The sequence below is a fragment of the Xenopus tropicalis genome, chromosome 3 (assembly GCF_000004195.4).
Source record: "Xenopus tropicalis strain Nigerian chromosome 3, UCB_Xtro_10.0, whole genome shotgun sequence".
Lineage (NCBI taxonomy): Eukaryota > Metazoa > Chordata > Amphibia > Anura > Pipidae > Xenopus > Xenopus tropicalis.
Window position 1 is genome coordinate 126,956,529 of NC_030679.2, and position 15,670 is coordinate 126,972,198.

The 15,670-nt window shown below is 40.6% G+C and overlaps 2 protein-coding genes across 2 annotated transcripts; both read right to left on the minus strand.

The window, feature by feature from the left end:
- Positions 1-580: 580 nt before the first annotated feature.
- On the minus strand, positions 581-2,922 carry LOC116409788 (tubulin monoglycylase TTLL3-like). Its single transcript, XM_031899291.1, has 4 exons — positions 2,775-2,922; positions 1,780-2,023; positions 1,215-1,650; positions 581-890 (listed from the first exon to the last, which is right to left on the minus strand). The coding sequence occupies exons 1-4, from the start codon at positions 2,893-2,895 to the stop codon at positions 813-815; spliced, it is 879 nt and encodes a 292-aa protein (XP_031755151.1). The 5' UTR covers positions 2,896-2,922; the 3' UTR covers positions 581-812.
- Positions 2,923-3,302: 380 nt separating this feature from the next.
- LOC105946871 (protein monoglycylase TTLL8) lies at positions 3,303-14,329 on the minus strand. Its single transcript, XM_031898219.1, has 14 exons — positions 14,315-14,329; positions 9,245-9,289; positions 8,801-8,833; positions 8,621-8,653; positions 8,375-8,407; positions 8,011-8,068; positions 6,895-7,007; positions 6,465-6,558; positions 5,586-5,641; positions 4,978-5,100; positions 4,706-4,814; positions 4,193-4,324; positions 3,713-3,799; positions 3,303-3,496 (listed from the first exon to the last, which is right to left on the minus strand). Exons 1-14 carry the CDS (start codon positions 14,327-14,329, stop codon positions 3,303-3,305), a joined length of 1,125 nt encoding a protein of 374 aa, XP_031754079.1.
- Positions 14,330-15,670: the final 1,341 nt, after the last annotated feature.

Here is a 15,670-nt window from a genome sequence, read left to right on the forward strand (position 1 = left end):
TGCCTAGTTTAAACCCCCCACCCTGGCCCTCTAACCATTCTCTCCCCCAAAGCAGCTGCACCTTCACCACTGAGGTTCAGCCCATCCCTGACAAAGAGCCTGTAGCCAATTGATAAATTAGCCAGCCCAGAAACCTCCTCCCTGCACCAATCTTTCAGCCACACATGAATCTTTATAATATTAACATTGCTGGTGGCACAGGTAATATCAGCACTGGTAGTAATTACCTTGGAAGTCCTCGCCCATAATGTTTTGTCTAGTAGTAAGTAGCTTTGGTGCCATTGTGTACCATGACCGCTGGATCTTTCCCAGCCCCTATCTATAATCTATCCACTCGTTCCACCACATTCCAACCCTAGCACCAGGCAAGCAACAGACAGTTTAGCATGTGGGGGGCTTCCAACAGATTACCCCATCAATCTTACTAATAGTTTTTAGTTTCTAACGCCTTATGGTTTATAACACCTGCTTAACATTTAATTCACACGCAACATTCACTGTGCTATGTGTAACTTTGAAAACCCTCGAGAGACATATGTATAAATAAGCATTATTTATTATTAATAATTATCTTGATAAGCATTATTTATTATTATTAATTATCTTCCAGTATATGTAGGAGTTTCTTCTTGGATCTCCGCTCAAACGCTGATCACACTTTAGTGTTGGTCCTCTATCCTGGTCCCACCTCCCAAACCCATCTTGTCTCTGTATTTGATCTTCTGTGCAGCAGATACAGATTTCACAAGAAAAAGGAAGAGGACCCACTTGTCTGCTTTCTGGTAAAATCTCTATTGTCCAGATTGTTTTGTCTATAGTGCAGGATTTTTAACTGAGATTCCGCGCACTGTCAGGTCTTCTATAGTATATGTAGGGGCTTCAATTTTAGCCTAGAATTTATAAAATCAGAAATATTTTAGACTTAAAATATAGAAATCTAATAGCATTGAACATAAGATTTCCATTTTGCACACAAAGTAGCATTTCCAAACCTCATAGAAATCTTGTTTATGAGAAATAAAGTATTACTTAGTTATGGGTTGGGCTTTATAACTATTATCTATTGCCCAGGCTAAGCTGAGTGCCTTAATATTTCTCCTTTATGAGCCCCTTTGTGTCTGTCAATGTAAATGTGTATCTCAACAATGTTGGAGAATAATAATCTGTGAAGAGATAGGGAAGCTGTGATTGTGTGAGTTTCCTAGGGCTCGTACCTGTTTATATATCAGCTCAAATCCTCCTACGTCACAGTTAGGGTCATTCTTGTAGTCAATCACCACTCGGAGTAAGTCCTCTAGCAAGGGTGGAACAAGAATGTCCATCACTGATGTGTCTTGCTTTATATCAGGTTTGGAATTGATCTCAAGTAGCCAGGGCTGGAAGTTTTCTCCAAACATAAAATCTGCACCAAAAAGGTCAAAGCTGTTCTTTCTATAGTCTGTTTTATCCTGGGAAACCTGCATAGCATGAATGAGGGCTTTCTTCATCCCTGGTATAATCACTGAGTCCCAGACATGCTCTTTTCCGATTTTACGAAGGTACGCCTTGAATTCGTCACTGTGCCACATGTTCTCTTCAGGCAGGTCAGGGTGACGATTTGGCGCATTCTCTAATTCCCTTTGTATAGCATTGTTACACACATGGATGGCGCTGGAGAGACAAAAACAATGACAACAATCAAACAATGAGCCTCAGGGGGTACAAAGCACTCAGTAACATACAAACATCATCACTACATAATAAATAAATAGAATGCAAGACATTGCACCATCTACATACCGGTCTAATTTCTCCAGTGTGAAGGGCTGTGATGAGAAACGGATGAAACTGTCCTTGTAGAACCAGATGGTTAAGGGGTTCCAGTCCGTTATTAGAAAATGTTGACGGAGATCAATTTTGGCCTCATGTATAAGAAGTGGCCTCTCAACATACTTTTGTGCTACCCATCTCTCACTTAATATGACTTCAGGATCACTATCCACTAAACCAAGTATGTGTTCCATGCGATTTTCGCAGTATATACCTGTAATAACATGTAAAGCAAAAATCAATCTTCGCATAAATCATTTCACCGTTCTATGATTTCATAACTAATGAAATGTCAGCAATAAAATCAGACATGCATTAGACTAACAGTTATGGTAGCCACTTCACTCCTTTAACACCATACTAACCCTACATACTGCACAGCTAATTAGGAATAGCTTAACTATGGAGATGTCCATCACCCTTGTAAGGCCAACGCAACATGTGTAAAAAATACAGAGTGGGCGGAATGAAGGGCAGGGCCATCATACATGTTCAGGGCTTCCATCAGAAACTTTGGAGCCCTGTACAAGTTATTTATATGGGGCCATCAATGAGCATAAGTGCAGTACTAAGTGCAGTGACTAAGTCAGTCAGCTCATTGGGGAAAGTAGAATTTATTTTAAGTTTTTTAATTCATTGGTGGTCGGTGGAGTTTGCCCCTTCCTGCCCCTGTTATGCTTCTCTGCGCTATCATTGTGTGCTATGTATGTTATGCAAGCTTCTATGTAAGTTCAGTAATTTGGATGCAAATTGGGGCAGTTTTTGCTGAGGTTATGCACAGGGCCCAGCACATCAGCCCCCCTTCTCCCCCTGATGGCCCCCCGTATGTCACATAAGTAAATGCCTGGGCAGAACGTTAGTGTTTTGATTCATCATTTGGCGCATAATAAAAAAGCTCTCATCAGTGAGTTGATATTTTTTTCACCTACATATCACATAAATTCCCATTTTGCAGATTCTCTTACCTCTTCCTCTGGAACTAGCGCCTGGTTTTAAGATCCAGATGTTTTTTTCTCCGTCAATATCCAGCTGTGGGGTCACTGGCTCCAGCTTACGTAAAATACTGCGGCAGTGTTCTACATACATCTCAGAATTCTGTATGTGAGCGCCGTCACTGTAACAATACAAGGCAGGGTTGGGAGGGAGTTATAATTAATACTCGGCACTCTATTAGAGTATATTTTTCATGGAGAGTATTATAATATATATATATCAATGCATCTTTTATCTACAACTAATCTCTCTTCTATGTGCTCTGTATGAGACCTAATAAGCTACATTCCGTCTAGTTTGTCCCTTGATTAAATGCTCTGCAATGCAGCAAGGAACCTGTATTTTGTATCACATCTCACTGGCTTTATTATCTCTTCTAGACACTATAATACTAAATTATTGCTAGGAAATCATTTGTTCACAATCCCAGTGTCATTGTTTTCCTACAACAAATTTCTATTTAAATCTAAATTCCCATGAATGGTTCCATCTGACATTACTTACTGTACAACTTTATAGTAGTCAGGTAGAAATGCTTTCCAACGGGCAGCCACCTGAGCTTCTACGGGCTCTAAGTCACCGTCTATGTTTTTATGTTCCAGTGTGTCGAGATGCATCTTGCATGCCAGAAGGGCTGTTACTATAATATCATTTGGAACAGTTCTTTCATGGCCAGGATCGCTCATCTTAGCATCTGCAGAAAAGAATATAAGAGGAGGTGATCAATAAGAAGGGAGAACAATAAATGGAATCGGTTGGAAAACCATATTCCAAGTATAATCTTACACTATGAATAGAGTAAGGTGTTACGGTATTATTATAATGTATTGTATTAATTCTAGAAGTAACTATCAAGTTCTGTGACCAGTGCTGCAGCAGATATTACCCAGAGGCGCTGCTCTTCCCTTACCTGGCAGGGAGACAGAAGTGCTCTTTCTCTTTCTTCTGATTCTCAAAAACCATTTACGGACACGAGTGGCAGTCCTGCTTACGCCATCTAAAGAAAGATCTTTGTTAGAATATAATTAACCAGGAGATGAGCCTAAAGGTGACCATACACCGAGAGATCCACTTGTATGACAAGGTCATCAAATGAGTAGATCTTTCCCTGATATGCCCACCTTGAGGTAGTGACATTGAATTAATCTGATTGTTTGGCCTAAGGCCTAATGACTAAATCATATTGCGGGATGAAGCCGTTGGGGTGAGGACCACATCAATAAGTTATTGTGCTCCTCCCCCAGCAGGATTTTAAACCTGCCCAATTAATATCTGGCCAGTTATTGGTTGGATAGGCCCATCTGAGAGCCCCATACATGGGCCAATAAGCTGCCGTATCTGTTACCAATGCAGCTGCAGATATTACCCACAGGCCCTGCTTTTCCCTTACCTGTCAGGCACATAGCAGTGCTTGCTTCCTTTTCACTCTCTTCGGGAATAACCTCTTCATCTCTCAAAGATTTCCCATTGACTCTCAAAACCCATTTCAGGATACTACGAGCAGCAGTCAATCTGTAGTCATCTAAATAAAGGCAAGGTCTTTGTTAGAATATGCTGTTTAACCCTGAGATGAGACTAACTGTAACTGTCAGTACAAACAGGGCCAATTTTATTTTCTAAGGAGAGGTGGCACTTTGTACTGTATTTCTAAGCAGGCAATACCTTGGATTTATTTTCCTTTGCATTAAAGTACAAAGGCACAGCTCAGTAGCTGTAATCAGGTCAGAATCAAACACAATGCACTGACATGGGCCTTACACACCAATATTACTTTTATTAAAAAAATACATTTGTTGTTTCAAGAATAACATCATACTACTCTGGTTACAAAAGGTATAAAGCCTAGATTCCAGAAGCGATAATACCCCCGAATGTAATGCCATGCCATTCTAGGCACACTTACCAATGAATTCTTGCCTTTCCTCTGCCACTATGTGGCAACGAGGGTAGAAAGTGTGTGGATCTTCTTTGGCAAACCAAGGCAGTTTCCTTAAACTGAGGCACAGACCAACCTAGTGCATAGAAGACATATTTCATGATATATTTTCAGTATATTAAATGTGTATGTACAATTATAGCAAATGACTGTGTGCAGTTGGAACAAGGATGGGTAAAAACAGCCATAAAGATCTGAATGGTTGCTATATGTCATTGTAAGTAACTATAGAAGTTCACCTTGGTTGTGAAGCATCTTGTATAATTAAAATTATTGATCATCTGATCCTCATTCAGATCTCCAAGGTTGAAATAAGGACTTGACCAGATAAGGTTGGGTTGTACATCATACCAAAGCGTCATCTGAAATAAGAAACAGAAAATATACACATTGTCATTTATACAAGGCCTGCTCATTAAAACATGCTAGCAAATGTTATCTTAGTGCATCATATGACTTCCTCTACCCCAGGGGCATAACAGCGGCCAAGAAACCCTAGTTATACTGAATCATACTCTGCAATGAAGTTGCACTAAGTACTGTAGCTTGCTAATTTGCCTGGCCCCTCTGCACCTCCGACATCATGCACTTTAATGGACCAGTACAAAGAACTGGAGAACATAAAGGGCCCCTTAAGTCCATGTAAAAAAATATTTAGCTATGGGAAGATACAGGTAAATGTGCCTTTCTATTCTGGGTTAAGCAATGACGATGCCAGCCACAATATGGCAATCGTTCAATTTAATTGGTCCATTGTACCTACTGACCATATCCATGAGTTGATTAATATTATGCACACATAGTTTACTGAGATCTTTGGCTTGTATTAACACTGATATGAATTTACCTTATATTCATAGGACCCGCTTGGATCAGAGAATGTAGTGTTAAAGGCACCAGCATCTGTTAAGGAAAAAACACTGTATCAGTATCATATCAGCATTATATTATATTGCTCAATAATGTTCCACTGCCCCCAGATACTGACCATATATCCCAGGTACATTAGGGAACATCATACTATTCATACTAATGACAAAGAATTTTAATTAATGATCAAGACTGCTCAAACATGTAACAAAACAACCTTTCTCACCGAGTCAGCCTGCCTGGGACAAACATTTATACAAAGTGGGCTATAAACTGTGAAACTGTAGTTTTATTGGCCCAGGATGGCTTGAAATATTGCCTTTTATTGTTCTGGGCCAACCGCCCCCCTCAGTTGCATTCAGTTTATTACCTATTCAGTGGGCTGTGGCCTTGCAATTCTTTCTAAGAATTTTAATGATATCATCAGGGTAATGTAGAAAAATGTGTAAAAAAAAAAGTTTTCACTCATTATGCATTCATTGCACTGAAGGCCATAAGGGCCATGAGAATTGTTGCAGGTTGTACAGGTTGGACATCTCTAATGTAGACTATAGAAGACTTGGTTCTTCCCTGGATAATTTTCCAGAAGCAGATACAAGTCCTGTTGGCCTATGGGTGTGTATACATGAGAACCTTTCAGCTCAGACACTGGAAGATAAACCTGAAAACAACGTTCATGCCACTGGCACCAACTCCAGGCTTTTATATCTAAATCTATCTAACCTACGTTGTGCTCATGGAACCCCAGGGCAGATTCCTGTAAGCTTAAATGTACTGATCTCCAGAGGAATATTTACCATTAGCAATTCAATAACTACCACCCTTGAAAAAATGTATATTTTCTAAGCAGACTTACTAAAGGTAGGAGCTGTTTTCTCCAACCATCCTCTTCTTTTTAGGCCATTGCTGATGGCAGGATATTCATATTGAAGCCAGAATATGTTCTCTTTCTGAAAGGAAAATAACAAAATAATTCCTTAATAACTTTATTTTACAGAATACAGTTACTTGCATGGGATCATGTGGTTCTTATGTGTAGTATATAGGGACCTTATCCCCGGGCACTCCTACCCGGGTTCCTTTTCTATGTCAGTTCATTGTACCGTAGGGGAAGTCACTTACTCTCCCTGTGCCTCAGGCACCAAACTGAGGGGAGGGACGCGCTGTGCAGCGCTGCATATAATGACCAGGGCTGTGTAAAAATAATGATGTTTTTATTGTTCTAATGTTATATGTAAATTTACAGCATGAGATAAACAAATCCCTGGTGCAGGAACATCACTTACCTCAATTGCAGCTTCAACTTTGGCTTTGAAGGCTCTCCTGCGTTTCAGACGTTCTTTTGATTTCTGTATAGTTTTCTGTACAGAAGGGAGACAATTTTCCCATACAGAAGAAACTGTGTGCAAAAGAGATTGTAGATTAGTTACTGCAAGTCACACTAGCTAATAATGGTAGTTTAGTGTAATATTAACATGATAAAAACATTGAAATTTGGAGACAAATTGCAATTGGTCAACATTTTTTTTGCCTCTCTATTCTACCACTGCATTCAGGGTCAACAACTGGCAACCAGAAAAGCATATTCATTCTGAGGCTGGATTTTATTGTCAGTGATATCCCTGATCACTGATCTTTCCCTTCAGGCTCTCTCCATACATCCTTTCATTCAAACCACTGTCTGGCTGATTGGGTAAAGAGAACCCTAGCAGCCAGATATCAAATGGATAACTTCAAACTGGAGAGCTACTTACTAAAATTGAAGTAACTAATCCATAAAGAATTTCAAAAATGAAGACCAATGACAATTTGGAAAGCAATGCCTATAAGAACTGACTAGCAATGGATACATTTAGAATAAAGCCAAATAATGTACGACCCTAACACAAGACACACTTGTTTAACATATTTTGGCTGAATTGCATGTAGTATTGGAGGATACACAGGGTAGTTATGGGGCAGATTTATTTAGCAACACTTTTCTGACAGCTGGCAAAGTCTTATTAACTCTAACAGGCAAGCTACAAACAGTTTGGTCTCTAAATCATTTGACCTGTCAGTTGCTTTATTCTTGAAATGGACCCCATTTGTGGTCTAAAATAGTTAGGTCTGGGAACTTTGCAGTACTGTACCACTGCTGAATTAATACACAGGAAAGGTTGTGGTTATAGAGAAAGTTCTTCCAATAAAACCAAAGAAGTATGGAGTATAATGTTAAAGGCATGGAGCAGTAACAGCCTGGTTCCAACTGGACCCATGAATAGTAACATAGCAACCAATCAGCAGTCAGCATTGAATGCCCAGTTACATTTCCAGTTGAATTAGAAGCAACTGTAAATGTGATGGCCTCTCCAACAGTAGATTTGCCCATTTAGCTTGGCTATTGATAACAGTTTACTTACCAGTAGGTGTTTCTGTTATGACAACTTCACTAGGTTTCTCTAGTGGTTCCTGTATGTTCTGCTGAGAGAAAATATTGCAAGAATGAGAACTTTGCAAAAAATGTAAAGTAAATTCCACAGTTCTAGACGTTACTAGGCCCTGGTACTGTTTGACTAGTTTGTCCCTGCTATTGAGAAGCAAATGTCCCCACGCATATGTGTATATTTATAAGGTATTATGGTTACATGTGCCTTTGTAGCAATGTGAAAATGTTATAAAATACAGACAACATTATACAGTAAGTGTCACTATAAGATAAACTGTAGAAAAGCTGCACAAAATGCTCTGATTTAGAATCACATTATTCATGTGGTTTCTCCATACCTGAAAGGTTTCCTCATTGGACTTTTCCACCGTCTGTTTTAAAAGAGGAAAAATCAGATCAGTTCTATTGGACTATTGGTTCTAAGGTCTAAAAGAATATCTCATCTATACATCAGTGTAACACTAGGGCATCAGCACCGCTCATTCCAAACCTGTAGGGTGGGAGCTAAAGATCATGGGAATTCTATTATCTGTCCAGGCTGGACTAGAGGTGTTGGGCCCAAGTGCCCCTTCTTTTCTGCTTACCTGCACAATAATTTCCACGGGTTCCTGAGGTTCCTAGTGGTAAAGAAAAAAAATAAAACAAGATTTAAGTCCAATCAGCTGTGTAGGGAGGTGACTATATCCAATATTTTATAAGGCAAGGTTGCAAAATAAATAGTTGAAATCAATATCTTTACTTTACAAACTTTGTTTTCTGCTTACCTGGCAGACAATATCTGTGGAATTTTCCAAAGTCTTGCGATTAAAAAGAAAAAAAACAGTGTTATGATTTTATAGCATAAAAAAGTAAGAACTAGGGAATCAGGGCTTAGGGGTATGACCAATGTGCTTGGGGGGGGCAGCAAAGTTTGGGGGGGGCGGCATGCCGCCCAGTGGCCACATCTCCACTGGGGACTGAGCAGGAGATTTTGACAGGTGTTTGGATTTCCCGCCACCCAGTCCCCAGAGGAAGTGATGGTGAGGATGCTGATAGCAGCTTTAACAAGCCAATGCAGTCCCTGATCCGACGGATCGGTCTAAAGGACCCATAAAAGCAGCTGAAATTGCCCCGTGTATGGCCATATTGATCTCTACTATGCAACGAAAGGCAGTGCGGGGAAATGCAGAGAACTGTATTCTATAAGTACTAACTTCTCTCCTGCCTACCTTAGATTCTTCTTCTAGTTCTTTTCTTCTTTTCTTCTTTGATTTCTAATTAAGAGAGAAAATCTACATTAGCAGTTTCTAGTGAAACAAGTCATTTAAAGGTTTATGGTGCACATTTAGGGAGAGATTTATCAACGTTCGAGTTTGATATATTTTTAGAATTTTAGTCTTTTTGCGCTAAAAAAAACTTAAATATAAGTTATGATTCAAAAACCTTGAATGTCTGGTCTTTATTAAGTGCAAAAAAACTGACGACTCGAATGTAAAACTACATGAAAGCTTCTGTAGAAGTCAATGGGAGTTGCCGTAGGCAAGCCATATTGTCAATTTGAGATATTTGAATTTTATTCCAGTTTGTAAACTTGAAAATTAGGGATATTCGAGATTTTTTTTATCGCATTAATAAGTGAGCAATCGACTTGCAAGTGTATTTGATATATATATGACATATATTTATAACTGAGTCTAAAGTGGCTCTTAATGTATGTTTCTAGCATATATAAAACAACAGTTTAGCTCTCTCGCTTCTATCATACATCATTGGCTGTACCTTTACCTAATCAATAACGCACACAGGGACACTGGTACTGATACCTCAATAACGCATTATAAGGAATAATATTAATAAGAGATTTACCTTTTTAAAAGGTGAAAAAAAACAATGAAATAAATTCCGAATTTTTGTTGCTATGGTGTTCATTGTAGCAATCGTTTGATTTCCTATGGAGACAAGAAAAAATAAATAATATATATATATAAATATGTATCTATAGCGCTCTCTCTTTATTGTGTTAAAAAGGCTCTAAACCCAAAATAAATGGATGTCAACGACACTCTCTATATTAGAATTCAACTGTCTAAATCTGCTAATATAGCAAAAACCAATGAAAATACTGGTTATGTTGAGTAAGTTTACACTAATTTCCTTTCTTTTGGTGGTTTGTGATACTTACCTCAGCAAGCTGAAAAAATCAAATGACAAGTTGGTGTCTGCGCAGGCAGACAGCCAAGGGTCTGTAATGACATCACAATTGTAACCAATAGCAACCAAAGCTTGTGCTTTCACAAGCGGTGTATGACATCACAGTGGTTAGCAATGGCCAATGACAACCAAAGTCTGTTGTTCCAAATCAAATGATTGCCAGATATCTGGTGCATACTCTCTGATAACCTTTCAGTATATGATATATATATATAGTCTTCATAGTATTATTATACCCTGACTGATATTTAATGATATTTAATTAAATGACAACTCAGATCCTGTTTCCTGTGTTATAGGCACAGAAAGCCAAGGGTCCATCACCAAAGCTTCTGATTCCGGATCACTTCATTTGTCGGTTTAATGATACAGTATCTGGGCAGGTTCCAGTGGGCAGTTATGCCCCAGTGATAGCTCCTTCAGTGTGAGGGGTGGGTGGGAAGTATAGGGGTCACTACTAGTGATGAGTGATTTTTTTGCCAGGTTTGGATTTGTGCTGAAATTCCAATTTTCCATTTTTCACATCTGACAATTTTCTTTCACAAAACTGGGGTTAAAATTCACACCAAAAAAAAATCTAAAAAGACTGTGAGAAAAATCACCCCCCCCCCCCAATAAAAACTCCCATTAACTTTAATGCATTTGGATTGAGAAAAAGTCAAATCCAGCACCAGTGTCGGACTGGCCTATCAGGGGATACCAGGAAAACTCCCAGTGCGCCCAGGTGTTAGGGGGCCTTCCTGCCCACCCAGCCATTTGCCTTGTATGCCTATACCATGGCCATTCCTTATACAGGTATAGGACCCGTTATCCTGAATGCTTGGGACCAAGGGTATTTTTCCGGATAAGGGGTCTTTCCGTAATTTGGATCTTCATACCTTAAGTCTACTAAAAAATCATTAAAACAGTAATTAAACCCAATAGGATTGTTTTGCATCCAATGAGGATTCATTATATCTTAGTTGGGATCAAATACAAAGCACTGTTTTATTTTTACAGAGAAAAAGGAAATCAATTTTAAAAATCTGAATTATTTGATTAAAATGGAGTCTATGGGAGACGGCCTTTCCGTAATTCGGAGCTTTCTGGATATCGGGTTTCCGGATAAGGGATCCCATACCTGTATCTAGTAATGAGCGAATTTTTTCACCAGGCATGGATTTGCAGCGAATTACCGCATTTCCCCATTGGTGAATTGCTTCTCAAATGTCCTGTGAAAATTAGCTGTGAAAAAATTTGTTGCACAGATTTTTTTTTGTCGTGCGTCAAAATGGGCGCGGTCAAGTCAAATAGGGCGCGGTTGCGTAAAAATTGGGCTCGGTTGAGTCAAAAAAGCGCAGGCGACAAAATAGACGTGAGCGACAAAAAAATAGACGCAGGCAACAAATGCGTTTTGCGAATTTTCTTGCCGTTTCGCGAATTTTATGGCATAGCGAAACAGGACAGATTCGCTCATCACTACTTATTTCTATATGAGAATAAAGAAAATAAATAGAAGGAAGAATAAATAATAATATGTATGGGGAAGTGATTAAGAGAATAAATATTGCGAGTGCAGAGAAGGAAAAATAGTTTGGAGACTGGGCCCATAGTCTAAGGCTTACTGGTGGCACCTGGCACCCAGTCCCACACTGGCCAGCACTGGGATCCTACATGGCTGCCCCATGGCTACAGCAGCTTATTTATATAAACCATAGCAGCGTTTTTGACACAAACACACCAGTTGTACCAGTTCAGGCCAACAGTACATTTTATTTTAAAGGATATATCAACCCCAAAAATATTTTTTTTGCTGAATAAAAAAAATCCTAATTCTAAGCAACTTTGCAATATACATTCATACATACAGGTTTGTAATGGTTTGAGTTATTGTGTTGGGTTGGAACCCACAGACTGTTCTTCCCCTTCAGCTGATTCTTCCTCTTCTTCTTCTTATTCTTAGCGCCCCCCATTGTCTAAACGCTACTCCTCCTACAGTTTTAGGGGTGCAACACCCGAACACCCCACACTTCTTCACCCTATAGCGGAGCAGGTTGCTTGTGCTTTTCTAAGCAATTGCGCCCCCCGTTTTTTTGTGGCGCCGCTCCGAACCCCCCAATTTCCCCATTGACTTTGACAGGGAAGATTTTCAAACTGCTGCCAGTCTTACAGCTCTGAAGCTGCACCCCCCAAACTTGAATAACATAATAATGGGGTCATCCCGAATGGAACGGCAACATTTGTTGGATGACCCCAAAGTAAGAGGAGCCAACAACAGCCAATCAAATTTCACCCTTAGACTATTATGGGGAAATTGAAACTGCTGCCAAACTTACAGCTTTGAGGCTACACTCCTCAAACTTGAATCACATAGTCATGGGGTTCAGCCTGAATGAAAATATGATGATTATTGGATGCCCAAAAGTGGGCGGAGCTGTGAACAGCAAATCAGATTTTACCTATTGACTTTCAATGGGGAAATCCAACCTGCTGTCAGTCTCACAGTATTAACCCCATGGTCCCCAAACTTTTCACAGCTAGTCACTAGGGGAATGCAGTTTTAGTTTTGAAAAAGTGGGCGGGGCCACCAACAGCCAATCATATATCACCTATTGAATTTTATTGGTTTGATGCCAGGGTTCCCAAACTTTGCACAGTCAGTTACTGGGTGACTTTGTACTCAAGGTTAGAAAAAGTGGGTGGGGCCGCCAACAGCCAATCACATTTCTTTCATTGTTTTTTGTGGAAAATATTAACTGCTGCCATTCTCACATGTTTAATGTTAGGGTCCCCAAACTTTGCACAGTTTGTCACTGGGTGACTACATTCCAAGTTTAGAAAAGTGGGCAGGGCCAACAACAGCCAATCAGATTTCACCTATAGACTTCATATGCTTAAATTTAAACTGCTGCCATTCTTTAAATATTAATACTAAGGTCCCCAAACTTTGCAGAGCTAGTCACCAGGTAACTGCGGTTCAGAGTTAGAAAAAGTGGGTGGAGCCACCAACAGCCAATCAGATTTTAACTATTGATTTTCAATGAGGAAATTCAACGTGCTGCCATTCTCACTGTATTGACACCAGGGCCACTAGGGGACTGCATTTTTAGGTTTTAAAAAGTGGGTGGAGCCATCAACAGCCAATCAGACTGCTTTATTTAATTTTTTTTGGTTTAAATTTAAAATGCTGCTTTTCTCACACTATTTATGTCAGGGTTCCCAAACTTTGCACAGTCTCTAGCTGACCACATATTCAGGGTTAGAACAAGTGGGCGGAGCCACAAACAGCCAATCCATTTCCACCCATTACACTTGCTTCTGAGGAATTCTAGTTCAACACCACCATACGTGTCTATGCTCAATGCCTCTTCTTGTATACATACATTCAGCATTCAAATGTGTTAATGAATAATCAGTTGCAAAAAGCTAAATTTTTTGGCATATTTACAGCAGATACCATTCCATCTGCCAAGTAGTGCTTAGGCCATGCATACAATATATGGGAGCAGCAAGTAGTAACTTCTAACTGCATTTGGAAACCCCCACTACGGGCACTCAACACGTGGATGTGGAAATGAGGCTGGGTGTAGAAACATAGCTCCGCCCTATGCGTTTTGTCACTAGGCGTCAGTGTTGATACTCCACTGATCTGTGGGCTACAAAACAAATTTATGTGCCAATATACCTTGATGCTGGAAAACCTGTCCATTGTTTCATTTTGTCTAAAAGGAGAGGACACAGGAAAACAAGCTCTTCTGGCAAACGATTAAAGGTGGAGACACACAGAGCTACTGGTAGCAGCTACTTGTCACGGCTACTAAAACAGACAATGCTGATCATTTACTGATGCATGTGTTTTAGCAGAGGCAATTCTCAGTATTGTCTATTTAAGGGTATCTTCTGGAATTTAGTAGCAGTGAAAAAGTAGCTCCTATAAGTAGCTCTGTGTGTCTTCACCCTTAATGGACCTCAGTCAACAGCAGACTTTTTACCCTCACTGACTAACATGCATGATGTTAAAAAGTCCCTAAGGACTGGGTTGGACTGGGATGTGAGAGGCCCACTGGGGTTGCTACCAGCCCCTTCCCCTCCCCATCCCCCATGCGTACCTTATCCGTTGCCATGACCGGGTACCCACCAGGTTCTTTCCCAGTGTCCCTCTGGCCCAGTCTGACCCTGCCTAAGGAACATATAATCTTAGCTGCATATGGTGAATATGTGATTTCACCCAAGTCCCGAGGGCAGATAAAGAGGAATTTGGGGTTGTTCACCTTTACAATAACTTTTAGTATCATGTAGAGCAGTGCTGTCCAACTTCTGTTGTACCGAGGGCCGGAATTTTTCCGACCTACATGGTGGAGGGCCGATAATGGAAGCCAGTTTTGACCACTCCCCTTTTTGAAACCGCACCCGCTTGAAACCACACCCATGTTATCACATGACCATACCCATATTAATGGTTGTAGTACAGCAAAAACCTGCCATACCTGTGTGTGCCATACTCTGCCTTCCCTACCCTGCCTGTGTGTGCCATACTCTGCCTTCCCTACCCTGCCTGTGTGCCATACTTGGCTGGTTTGTGCCATACTTGGCCTGTGTGTGCCATACTCTGCCTTCCCTACCCTGCCTGTGTGTGCCATACTCTGCCTTCCCTACCCTGCCTGTGTGCCATACTTGGCTGGTTTGTGCCATACTTGGCCTGTGTGTGCCATACTCTGCCTTCCCTACCCTGCCTGTGTGTGCCATACTCTGCCTTCCCTACCCTGCCTGTGTGTGCCATACTCTGCCTTCCCTACCTTGCCTGCGTGGGCTATACTTTCACTGTGTTTGCCATTCTTGGTTGGTTTGTGCCATACTCTGCCTGTGTGTGCCATACTCTGCCTTCCCTACCCTGCCTGTGTGTGCCATACTCTGCTTGCCCTATGATGCCTGTGTGTATGGCACACGCAGGCAGCATACAGTGACACAATGCTGGCACTGCTCCTACAGTCTGCACAATAACTATATATTAAAAAACTTTTTAATTGCAGTACCACCTCAGTATATGTTCTTTTTGTAGTGTGCAGGGATTATTTGTGGGTTTCTACTGCTCCTGAGGTGTGAACAGGGGAACAATGGGGGTGATTACAGCCTGAGCCTGAGGTGTGAACACTGCAGGGGGTGAACAATGCAGAGATTAAAAAGTGTGAACAACACAGGGAATTACATATTTAAACAATACAGCCTGATTACAGCCTGAATCTGAGGTGAGAACCATGCAGGGGGGCAGTTAATCACAGTACTGATACCATTTAAAGCTTACACAAGAGTAAGCCATCAAAGCAGCCAGACAGGTGGGGGGCCACACAGAGGGGGGTCGCGGGCCGCCAGTTGGACAGCACTGATGTAGAGAATGATATTCTCATACAATTTGCGATTGGTCTTAATTTTTTTATCATTTGCGGTTTTTGAATTATTTAGCTTTT